At 33.0% G+C, this 12,592-nt stretch overlaps 2 protein-coding genes across 2 annotated transcripts; both read right to left on the bottom strand.

Moving 5' to 3' along the window:
- Positions 1-1,841: 1,841 nt before the first annotated feature.
- Positions 1,842-7,375, bottom strand: LOC145958692 (uncharacterized). The gene is made up of 5 exons (XM_083076200.1): positions 7,152-7,375; positions 5,608-6,891; positions 5,337-5,524; positions 5,020-5,243; positions 1,842-4,900 (listed from the first exon to the last, which is right to left on the bottom strand). The coding sequence occupies exons 1-5, from the start codon at positions 7,373-7,375 to the stop codon at positions 4,883-4,885; spliced, it is 1,938 nt and encodes a 645-aa protein (XP_082932326.1). The 3' UTR covers positions 1,842-4,882.
- LOC109807823 (aspartic proteinase Asp1) lies at positions 6,276-10,669 on the bottom strand. The gene is made up of 8 exons (XM_020370472.3): positions 9,762-10,669; positions 9,550-9,667; positions 9,201-9,427; positions 8,735-8,974; positions 8,506-8,644; positions 8,198-8,389; positions 8,041-8,113; positions 6,276-7,940 (listed from the first exon to the last, which is right to left on the bottom strand). The coding sequence occupies exons 1-8, from the start codon at positions 9,890-9,892 to the stop codon at positions 7,855-7,857; spliced, it is 1,206 nt and encodes a 401-aa protein (XP_020226061.1). The 5' UTR covers positions 9,893-10,669; the 3' UTR covers positions 6,276-7,854.
- Positions 10,670-12,592: the final 1,923 nt, after the last annotated feature.

Raw genomic sequence — 12,592 nt, 5'->3', positions numbered from 1 at the left:
TATGTTAAACAAAATATATATAAAATTGTTAATAAAATATAAGTTTATTAAGATAATATAATACTTCCAAAAGAAAAATATTACTTTTGGTCTAATCTACTATTAAATGTATTTTTAGTCCTAAATTTTATCAAATTTTACCGTAATTTTTGAACAAAATAACATTTAGTTTGTACCAAAAATAACTTTTAAATTCTAATTAAATAGGGGTTATATATATATATGTGTGTGTGTGTATTATATTCAAACCTAGAAGTAATTTTTAAGTTATTATTTGTGAAAAGATAATTAATTTATCAAATATATCATATTTAATTAACTATTAAAATAATAAATTTCATAAATTATTTATTATTTTTTCAATATTCTCGATTTAATCCACAATTAAGATGTATTATTAATTTCACTAAAACATAAAAAAATATAACATATATATATATATATTATATTTTTTAATTTTTAGCTTCTTAGGATTAACATAAAAAAAATTATTCTAAAATAATTTAAAAGATAGAGAAATAAAATTAATATAGTATATTAAAATATTTTTTCTTTTTTAACATTTCTAAATGTAATTACATGTTATTATTATTTTACTTTTTATTTTTTATTGAAAGTAAAATTATATAATTTTGAAGTGTGCATGACTTTGTGTGAATTTTTATTTCAATTTTTATATTGTAAATTGCGACGGTTAGGAGGAACCGTCGCAATGTTGGAAAATTTTACGACGATTTTGGGACAAACCGTCGCAATTTTGAAAAAAATTGTGATAGTTAATAGAAACCGTCGTATGAAGGGTCGCAATATCAAAGCGACGACGATTTCAGGATAACCATTGTAATTTGTCCTTCACATCATTTTCTAGGAGGTCAACAAAAACTCCTCTAAACTTAAATTTCATCACACAGGCATGAACATGACGGTGCAATTCATTCTCATACTTCTTACGTCTTAGAGAGCATTTTAGGGATCTCACTGAAAAAATCTTGCTAAAGACAATGAGTTTGTTTGTTTAAAATTAAAAAGGCATTTTTTAATGAAATAGATAGAATTTATTTCTTAAAAAAACAGATTACGATTTTTTAAAACAAAAAGATAAAAAAAAATTAGAATATATATATATATATATATATATATGTATATATATATATATATATATAGGGAGCATATCAAGTGAGAGGAATTTATTATGAGAGGGTGAAAGGGTTAAAATATAACCCTTAGATTAATTTTCTCACACTTGATTAAATCCTAAATTTTCTCTCACTTGATTAATCTAAGGGTTATATTTTAACTTTCTCACCTTCTCATAATAAATTCTTCTCACTTGATATGCTCCATATATATATATATATATATATATATATATATATATATATATATATATATATATTATTTTTAAAAAAAAAACATATCCAATTTAATAACTACTCTATTAATTTAAAAAGAGATATGACCTTCTTATTAAATAACTCGCTACAAAAACCCATAGGAAGCATTTTGATACAAACAAAAAATGTTCATAACATTGAACTCACATCTATTCAATATACATGCATAGTTGACCTATAATTTGAATATCTTATTTGCTTGAAGTAGCATATAAATATAATTGTATTAAAAATATACCCATATTATTTGATATATAATAACTTTTTTATTACATTTACTGTCCAATTTGATACGTGTATAAAGATCATTGTGACTCGTGCGAGTGCACAGGTTAATGTGTTAGTTTAAAAATAAAGACACCTAATTTAGTTATAAAAAAAAACTATTATTATAATTTTATACAAACATTAGGTATAAAAATACATGATCCATTATTGTTACAAATAAAATTATATGTATTGAGTTTAATTTAAATCAGATTATATTAGAATTTAAATTTAAATTTAAATTTAAAACACAAATCAATCAAACTAAAAAATATTTTTATTTTTCATATGTACAATTTTGTTTTCTCAGCTCATTTTTTTACAATTTATGTTAGATTCGACAAGTTTATGAATATCCTAAGACATACTTTTGTGTATATTCATTCATCTCTTTCTAAATGATGTGAAGCATCACCTTTTTAGCCGATATTTTACGTCAGAATTATAGTTTGGACAAAAAGAAAAAGAAAATTTTAGTAAACTTTAACCCATGGTAGTTGAATCGAGATACAAATAATGCATCGGAAGGCTTATTTTTGAATCGTGAATCGAATCGTATCGTGAATCGTAAGATTCATGATCAATAAAAACATAACGTATATATATGCATACAAGACATATAAAAATGAAGTCATACATAAATATATAGTAATTAGTAACATATAAACTTCAATACAAACAAAGATACAATTATACAAATAAAAACAGTCTCAAAGCCAAAAGAAATGACTGCACAGTTCAACAACATAGCCTCCAAAAAAAACCATTGTTATTGCTAAATATATGCATATACCAGGGACTGTTTGCTACTCTAATTCAGCAATATAGCTACCCAAAAAAAATATTAGTGTTGTTGCAGCATAAACTCAGCAACAAGTGGTGCTACTGCCACACAAATTCTGCCACACAAATTCAGTCATATAGCCTCAAAAAATCTATACAAAATGCCCCTATCCAAGATCATTCATCATCCCCAACCCCAAGATCTACATCACTCAAGTCATCTTCATCTTCTAATATCAAAAGTTCTTCTTCTTCATTATCTTTAATTTCATCCTCATCTTCTATTATTGATTTTCCCTTACCAATCTTGGCATTCAAGTTTCTTGGACCTATGTAATCAAAAGAAATAAGAAAATAATAAGGTCTAGTTCTAATTCTAACTTCCAAGTTCTAAACTAACTTTTAAATATAAATAATTACCTCTCTTTCTTTTCTTCTTTGGAGCTCCCTTATCAACACCAAAGCACTCATGTACATCCATCCATGAGGCATCAATAGGCAAGCAAGGATTCTCCTTTTCGGTGATCCATTCATCATCGGATTCAATATCTGACAAATATATGGGATCATAGTTATCTCCATTCTCTTCTGTAACGACCCGGCTGGCCACTACTCCCACAACCATAACACACCGAAAACGCTAGACAGAATAGAAAAAGTATATAAATATAGAGTTTAGAATATAAGTATATACAAATGTCCCGAGTCTGACTAGAGTTAGGGTGTACAATACAAGGTTTACATCAAAAGCCACTATGCCAAGTGACTAAAACAAACAAAACACCAGAAGGAGTCAGCTCCACTAACCAGCTACAGATGCACCACCTATCCCTGCTCTGCTCCCATACATAGTATGATCATTGCAGTCCAACCACATGGAAACAACAAAAAGGGTAAGCTAGCATACAAAGAACAACATATAAGGAAATTTTAAGCGATAACAACAATTACAATCATCCACAATTCACCAATAAACATCCTGTCGGTTTTACAACACGAATCATCAATACACACACAATGCGTCGTCACACATATCACCTCGGAGATCTCCTACCACAACTCAGCCTTTCGGCCTACACACCTCAGCCTTTCGGCCTACAATACCTCAGCCTTTCGGCCTACAACACCTCAGCCTTGTGGCCTACATCATCCAATATCATCACACATTTCATCATAACTGTACAACTCAACATATCGACTTTCAACAACGCACAACTAATACAACTCAACATATCAACTTTCAATTAAAATACAACTAATGCAACTCAACATCAACAACAATATTATTTACTCGTCATCACACCATATTCATCCATTCTAATTCAACTCGGTACATAATGAATTATCATCTATGCGCCCGGCGCACTCAAAGTTGCGCCCAGCGTAGTTCAACAAAAAGGGCACCAGGGGCCACAGCGCCCGACGCAAGTATGCCCGCGCCCGGCGGAACTCAAATAGAGAGCCCAACGCTCTTACGCGCTTGGCGCAATAAATAATTGCTCCCAGCGCAGGCCAGACAGAGACTCCAAGGAGTCTCTCGCGCCCAGCGTGCCCAACTCACGCCTAGCATGGGAGAGGCAGAGACCTCCCTTGGTCTCGCCCCCAGCGCAATTCTAAATTGCGCTCGGCGTCTCCCCTGGCAAAGACTCCAAGGAGCCCTTCGCGCCCAGCGCAGCCAAAATCGCGCTCAGCGCCAACCAGCGTGCCCAACTCACGCCTAGCGTGGGACAGGCAGAGACCTCCCTTGGTCTCGCGCCCAACACAATTCTAAATTGCGCTCGGCGTCTCCCCTGGCAGAGACTCCAAGGAGCCCTCCGCGCCCAGCGCAGCCAAAATCGCGCTCAGCGCCAAGCCAGAAACTCAAAACCAAGTTGCAACTGACATCGCGCCCAGCGCAATTCAATCCTCGCCCGGCGTGGGCCATCCAAAGGCGAATATTTTCAAGCACGCCCGACGCACACATCTTTGCGCCCGGCAGCTTGCCTAAATACTGCCCTCAGGTGGCCACGCACTCGGCGCGAAGAACTACGCCCAACGCGAATTCAACAGCAACTCAGACTTTTGAAAATCTCATCAAAAACCTGCAAAATAACCAGAAAACTCTACATGCAATCGGTTCAACTTATCACATTTTCATCCAATAGTCCAAAAATACCACCTTTACACACATGCAACAACAAAATAAGTAGATCCCCAAATTTTTCTCCAAGCTCCGAAAAACCCCAAAATTTCATTTCTCAGCCACCTCTACTCAGAACCAGCAATCATTCAACAGAAAAACCGATTATACACACTCATTCCTAGCTAAACGAAGTAAAATCACTAGCTTCCCTTACCTCGGGCAAAATTTTGCGTTTCCGGGAAGAGAAGCGGAGAAGAAGGAATGAAGAAGAGAGAGCTTGAGGAAGAAGAGGGCTCCACACGAATCAGCTAGCCCCTCAAAACTTAGTCAGCACCTACACACCAGAGAATCCAGAGAAAATTTGAGACCAACAGCCAGCAAAGAGAAGAGAGAAAATGAGAGTGATGGTTCTTGAGTTTTTGGAAAAGGAATAGAAAAGAGAGAGGGTCTCACATCTTCTCTACTATTTTGCCTCATCTCAAGTTGAAGATTATATTTGACATATACAAGTGCATTTAATCTTTGTTGCTCCAATCGATTTCTTCTCTTAGTATGCACTTGGTCAAATGTACTCCAATTTCTGTCACATCCCGTGGCACTACATGTAAGACTCAAAATTCTCATGGCCACCTTTTGTAACTCTTTACCTCTTCCACCGTAACTCTCCCACCAAAGAGCTACAAAAAAATGTATTTATTTTACAAATGTAGTTATTAATTATTATGTATTATGTTTATGATATTAATAAAGAGTAAAAATTAAACGGATACCCGGTTGTTTCTTATCTCTAGTAGCTATTGCCATGTCCATTCCAAAGATCTCCTTAGCTCCCTTAAACTTTTCAAGTTGTTGATCTGTTATAACTCTTGTCCTTATATCCGGAACCATTCTTTGAAAGGTTTCATATAAACCAATTAACACTTCACTATCCGGATTGAAGTTCTTGTCATAATGATACCTAACCAAATAAGAAATAACTTAGCTACTAGGCACAAAGAAAATAGTAGTTCTTAAAATGATAATTATTTTTAAATAATTTACCTAGGATTGAGATAATAGGCAGCTGCATGAAGAGGCCTATGAAGCTGCAGATTCCACCTAGTGTCAATAATCTTCCACACTTTTTTATACCTTGACTCTTGCATTTGAAAGTTTTGAGCAATTTTCTCTTTAGCCCTATCCATTGCTTCATAAATGTATGGTGAGGCTGGCTTTGAATCACCATCTACAAGCCTTAACACTTTCACAAGTGGAATCACGCACTTTAGACAATATGTAATTGATCTCCAAAATCTATCATCACTCAACACTAGGTTCATGACTTGCTTAGCCTCACTTTTACTAGCATGTGGACTAGTAGCCCATTCCTCCGATGCAAACATTGATCTAAGAACATTCTTTTGTTGTTTAATGCAATTTAGTGTAAGATAAGAAGTTGCAAATCTTGTCACAGCTGGTCTTGCTAATTCCCCTCCATTGGAATATTGTCTATACAAATTAAGGACCCATGTATGCCTATATATGTAGGTAGTAATCTTCTTTGCATTAGCAATGGTATTATAGAATACCGGAAGCTCTCCAATGTCCTCAAGGATTAGATCAAGGCAATGGGTTGCACATGGGGACCAAAATAGTTTGGTTCTCTTCTCCATTAACATTTGTCCAGCAGCCACAAGATTAGAAGCCCCATCCATCACAACTTTGACTACATGCTCCTCCCCAATTTCTTCAACAATGTTGTCTAACAATTCAAACATTTTTTTCCCATCCTTTATCACATCACTAGTATCAATAGATTTCAAAAAAACAGTCCCACTTGGACTGTTAACAAGAAAATTAGTGAGTGATCTTCCTTTCCCATCCATCCAACCATCACACATCAAGGTGCATCCCCATTTCTCCCAATCACTTCTATATTTCTCTAAGCTTTTTTGGATGTTGTCAACAACTTTCTTCAAAAAAGAAACCCTCACCTCATAATAAGTTGGTGGCTTCAAACCTCTCCCATATTCTCCAACAACCTTCAACATTTGATTAAAAAGAGGACTCCTTACCAAATTAAATGGTAATGCATTACCATAAATGCATTTACAAATTTCTTGAATCACAAATTCCCTATCTTTACAAACTTCATTCATTGTCTTTTGTTGGAAAATTTTAGATGTTCCCTCTTTTCCTTTTACTGTCCCATTCTCTATATTCAAGCAATCCTCTTTCTTTTTATCTTTAGTTTCCAAGAGCTTGACAAATATTTCCTTCACATCATCCGGAACACTTGTGCAAGCAATCAAATTTTCCTTTGTTCCAGCAAGATGATGTTTCATCCTTGAAATACCACCCCAACAAACATGAGAACAAAACTTACATTTTACTTTGAGTCTATTTGGAGGGATACTATCACAATAGTTCCAAGTGATATCGGGCTCTCTTTTTGAATGACCCATTTTTTAATGGCCTACCAAGTACCAATAAATAGAAACTTAGACAGCAGCAAGAGAGGGAAGTTGTAGAGGGAATAACAAAGAAAAAAAGAGAGAACAAGTGAAGGAATGAACCACAAACAGCAACAAGAAGGAAGCCCTTACCTTGGACCACGAACAACAACCCAAGCAGCAACAAGAAGGAAGCCCTTACTTTGGACCACGAACAGCAACCCAAGCAGCAACAAGAAGGAAGCCCTTACCTTGGACCACGAACAACAACCCAAACAAATGAAGCAGAGAAGTTGAACCACGCAAATGGACCACAAAAAGTGAAACCCACTAAGTGGGTCATGTACAGGGAGTATAAGCGGGAGTTTCTGTCTCATTTCATTTTTTTTTTAAAAATCATTTTTTTAGGGTTTTTAGAACCGGGTCATGCATGACCCGACCCGGTTTCGGGGGTGACCCACAATGTCCAGAATCGTGCGATTTCTCCTTAGAATCGCGATTTTCCGATTCCGAACACGATACAAACAATTCGCATACGATTCGTAATCAAAAACGAGTCAACATGCGATTCGAATCGCGGAGACTCTGAATCGTATCGTATCGTACGATACAAATCGCAAATCGTGCGATTCTTACTACCATGCTTTAACCGACAATTATGTATAGATGATGTTATACCATGTATACGGTATTGTTATATATCCTATCCCAACCATTTTGCAACCTAACAATCCTTGCATAACAACTCAATGACAATCTTTTACATGGTAAGTTGCAAGTTTGCTAAGATTTCCCTATTATTGTCACTTTCAATTAAAGAAAAAACTACATTAGATTTATTCATGATTTGTGAGGTCTATCGTCTATCACAATTTGCAGAGGCCCATCCAATCTGCTGTCTCTCGTTGTCATAAATCACTATCTTATCTTGTAAAGAGATATCTGTTAAGAGCAAAAGAAAATGCATTACCATCAAATTAAAAAAGAGAAACAAAAAAAAGATTTTCTTATGAATGTTTTATTGGTGTCTGAAATAACTCACCTCCAATTATGTTAGTACTTTCCAGTCCTATTTCAGTGCCATCTAGAATCCCCAAGCAGACATTGCGATGAGTCTGCAAAAGGGCATCATGTTAGACAATACGCATAATTTCATTCAAGAGAGAAAGAAGTAGCTCATAGTCTTAAAAGGTGCTCACAGTGACAATTAGATAAGCTTGTGGTGGTAGTTGCAGCAGTGAATTCGATTTTGTGAAGCTGAGTGTTAGGGGCTTAAAATTGTTAATGACATCCTGTGGAGATTCGAAAGGTTTTGAACCCTTCCAACAAATTGGCAGTGATGGATCCTCAGTTGCTCTTCTCAATGGCTTCCCCCTTATATCATTAGTTACCTGAATCATAGATCAAGGATTTCCAATTGAAGATGGCATGTAATTATGATAGGCCAAAGCCAAATAATACAATAACAAGGCTCCATATCCTTGGATTCCATATATCTCATTCTCACCAGTTGAACAAGAGCTCTATAAACCTGGGAATTGAAGTATGTGTAGGATGTTCCACTATCAAATATAAGTTCAAGACCCTTCACAGAAGTAGGTCTTCCATTGAAAAACAGGTCTGCTGGACCTGTTTTGTAGTGTTGTCTAAAACATAATAAACTATGTGTAAGTTCTCATAAGTAGCAACATCTCATAAATCATAAGGAAACATATAACATCTATTTCAACACTTACACCGAGGAAGAGGAACTTTGCAATATGGGTGTCCAAACAACTCCTGATCGGGGAACGAGGTTATCTCCAAAGAATAAAAAGCCTCCTCCTCTTCCACTTAAGCAGTGTCCCACCACGTTGCGAATTAGACCAAGAGAGTTAAGTTGTGACAGAATGCTTGACCTGCCATTTCCAAGGCCAAGAACCCCTGCTGTGGAAGGTGGGGGACTATGACCAGGATGCGTTTGATCATATCCACACCTAGCATGCAACAACAAAGGAAATCTTCATTATTTTTGAAAAACTATCATATATACTTCATAGTATGCAGCAGTATTGTTTCTTTCCAATGAGAATTGTTGTTTCATGGGATAATACTTATGGTATTGCTTATCAAAAAAAAAAAAAAAGTGTGGTGTATATGCTTTATAATGAATGAATAGTAAAACCAAGCAATGTCAAATAGATGGAGAGAAAACACACTCACCCGAAGGCCAACACAGGATTTGCTAAAGATCCGGTAGTGAGTCTTAGGGGAATATTATCTCGGACTAACACACCCAAAGATGATCCTTGGTCTGCATACTCAACCTCGTAGTCACATTGCACATTTGGATCAACATGGGGATGGCCTGGTGGTGCCTGGACTCCACCACACAAGGGATCCCCACATTTCACAAAGTTGCCATGGGGTTTATACTGTTGATTAATTGGCTAAAAAAACGATTAAGGAAATGAAGATCATCAATTTTCATCGTAAGATGCGTGGTTGCTAGCAATATAATAAGTAAAAGTAGCTGAGAATGAATGTTTTCATGTTGTGAAGTGAAACTTACTATGGTGCAACCTGAACATGGTGCATTACACTGTACCCAAGTGAGATCACTACCGGTGTCAATGTCAAGATCAAAAACCATAGGAGGATTGCCAATGGAGAGCTTCACCGTGTAGTACCTTAGGATAATAATAATAATAAATAATGATATGACTTGTGTAAGAAGTGTGTTGAAGAAGTCAGAGGATACAAGAAATAACATAACATACATACCCAAGAGGATACACATTTCCTTGAATCGGACAAGTAATAGAGGAAGTTGCAGAAGAGATTGAAAAAATGGCAGAAAGGAGCAGAAAGAGCAAAAGCGTGTTCAATGGAATTCCCCTGCTTTTCACATCCATCTTCGGAACAAGGTTTTGGTATCTTAAAATCAGAATTGATAAAGGCACTTGAAGTTGAAGCAGGGCTCTCACTGAAGCGTGTTTGCATGCTCATGTACGCAGACACTAACATTCATTTTATAGGGAATGAAGAGAAAACACGCACATTGGATTGGAAATTTGGAATCTCTCACTTCATTACTATGACTTATCAAGTTTACCATAAAAAAATTGTCTGTGTTCTTTTTGTTTAAAATAAATTTTTAAATAAGCCTCATTAATATTTGTGAGTGAGTAATAATTACTACAAATAAGAATATTATAAAATTGTAAGTAATAATGTATTTTCTTAAATACTTTTTAAAAGATTCTTTATTATTAGATAAAGTTAGATATTAAATAAAAAAAAGGTAAGATATACATTAACTTGAGATTATCATAAAATATAAATATGCATATAAAGTAAATCATGAAACAATTTAATAACAATATACATTTTAAATTATTATTAAATCATATCTTTTTATGGTAACTTTGTTGTCTTTAATAAAACTATGGGAAAGTAGTCAAAATATTATTTTTATTTGATTGATCTTGTAAAAAGTTTTACACGTTATGAAATTGTTGAAAACCTTAATCGTTAATTTTTAAACAATAATCATAGTTATATTTCATCTTTTAAATTATTTTAAATGAGTTAATTAGATATTCTAACTTTTTCATGAGCGGTGGTTAGTTTTGTTGACTAATATATGAAACTTATTAAGTATAAGTATTAATTAAAGAATGTAACAATTGAATAGAGGATAAAATTTATTAATATTATTATTATTATCATTATTATATATATATTATTATCATTATTATATATATATATATATATATAAAGTTAGGGTTTTTTTTTAAGATATAAAAGATTATAAAGATGATCGCAATGAGAATTGAACTTAAGTCTCAATGTTTCTAACTATCCTAATCTCTTCCCATCCAACTACTAGGATATAAAGCTAGGTTTGAACATATTAAAAGGGTTATGTTATTTTGTATAAAATAAAAATATAAAAATTACATTAAAAATATTGTTAATAATAAAATATTAAACAAAATAACTTTAATTGACTGTAATATTTGATGTATTTCATTTTTTCAATCATAATTTTGATATAAAAAACTTGACACTTAAAAAAAAATATACAACAAAATGAAAAATATATAAATATAATACTTATTTTATACATTAAAAAGAGTTATAGGTATCCAATAGATATGATATATTATTCTCTAGCATAGAACTTTGACTTTTTTTTAATATATATTTTTTTATTATTCAAATAATCCACTCATTTTTATTTATCTAAGTAACCCATTTCCTGATTTCTCACTTAAACCCCTCACTCCCCCTTCTTTTTTAGCAGTGAGAAATTAGTTATTGGGTAACTGATTTTTCAATTAGACCTTTTTTTAGTTTTCAATTTTTTTAAAATTTTAAAATTATTTTAATTTAATTTATAATTCAGAATTTGAATATTATTTTTAATATTTAAATTTTATATTTTTGAAAATTTATATATTTAATATTATAATTACACTTAAATTTTGAAAATTATATTTAATATTAAAATTTTATTTTAAAATATAGATAATTTAATAATTAATTTGTTATATTTTAAATATGTATAATTTATTTAATATATTTATTTTGCATTAATAATTATAGATAATTAAATTTGTTATAAAAAATTGTTATATGTTTTATTACATATTAAATTTGGTATTAAAAATATAAAAAAAAAATGTTGGTATGAAAAGACAAATTAAAATTATAGAATATGATATTGATGAAAGATACACAATAAAAACAATCGAAATTGAGATATAGGTGGTGAAAAATCATCCATTTAAGCTTCTTAATTTGAACTCCCTTGATGGTAAGGATATTTTTTCTTAGAGTGACCCACATTCCTATATAGAGAACATCTTTTTGGTTGTTCTGGTTCAACCATATTCATTTCAGTGTGTATTTGGGATGACTTCGGAGGACCTTTTTTATTTTTGATCTTTTCTGAATTTGGTATTATTTGCAGTTTGTTACACTTTAGCCAATAAGATTCGTTTGATAGTTTACCAAATACACTCATTATACACATTGGAAATATATTTTAATGTGTATACCAGATCTATATAAGATATGTAATGGTGGTGAACACACTTACATGCAACAAGAACATGGGAGCATGACATGTGTAACTTATGGAATTTGCCATAGTCACACCACTTCTCATCGATCTAGTCTAATTGTAAAAGTTCTAGTCAGACATCCTTCCCTTTGGTTAATGGTTTCTTGCACCAAAAAATGTATATTATGACGTTTAAACTTAAGGACATGATGACTATTTGCCTTGGATTCTGCATCTCTCATGGCCCTATTTTTTTTTTATTTCAGTGTAAACTTGGTCAGCTTTGAGTTTAGCATCGACTTTCTTCCCTCTCTATATGAATAATGAATTACATTTCTTATAAGTTGACATAATAATTGCAGATATTGGCAAAGTTTTAATTTTCCTGAGAATGGAATTTATAGCCTCTGCTAAGTTAGTAGTCATGTGTCGTTGACTATCGTCCCATGCAAGAGTCCATTGTTCTCTAGTAATAGTGTTGAGTCAATCTATTACACCTTCAATTTCTAGTTCGATTCTCAATATATTAAAGTAGTATATTGAA

Source organism: Cajanus cajan, chromosome 6 (genome assembly GCF_000230855.2).
Source record: "Cajanus cajan strain Asha chromosome 6, NIPB_CcT2T_4, whole genome shotgun sequence".
NCBI lineage: Eukaryota > Viridiplantae > Streptophyta > Magnoliopsida > Fabales > Fabaceae > Cajanus > Cajanus cajan.
The sequence above is the reverse complement of the archived record's forward strand: the minus strand, read 5'-3'. Positions and strand labels throughout refer to the sequence as shown.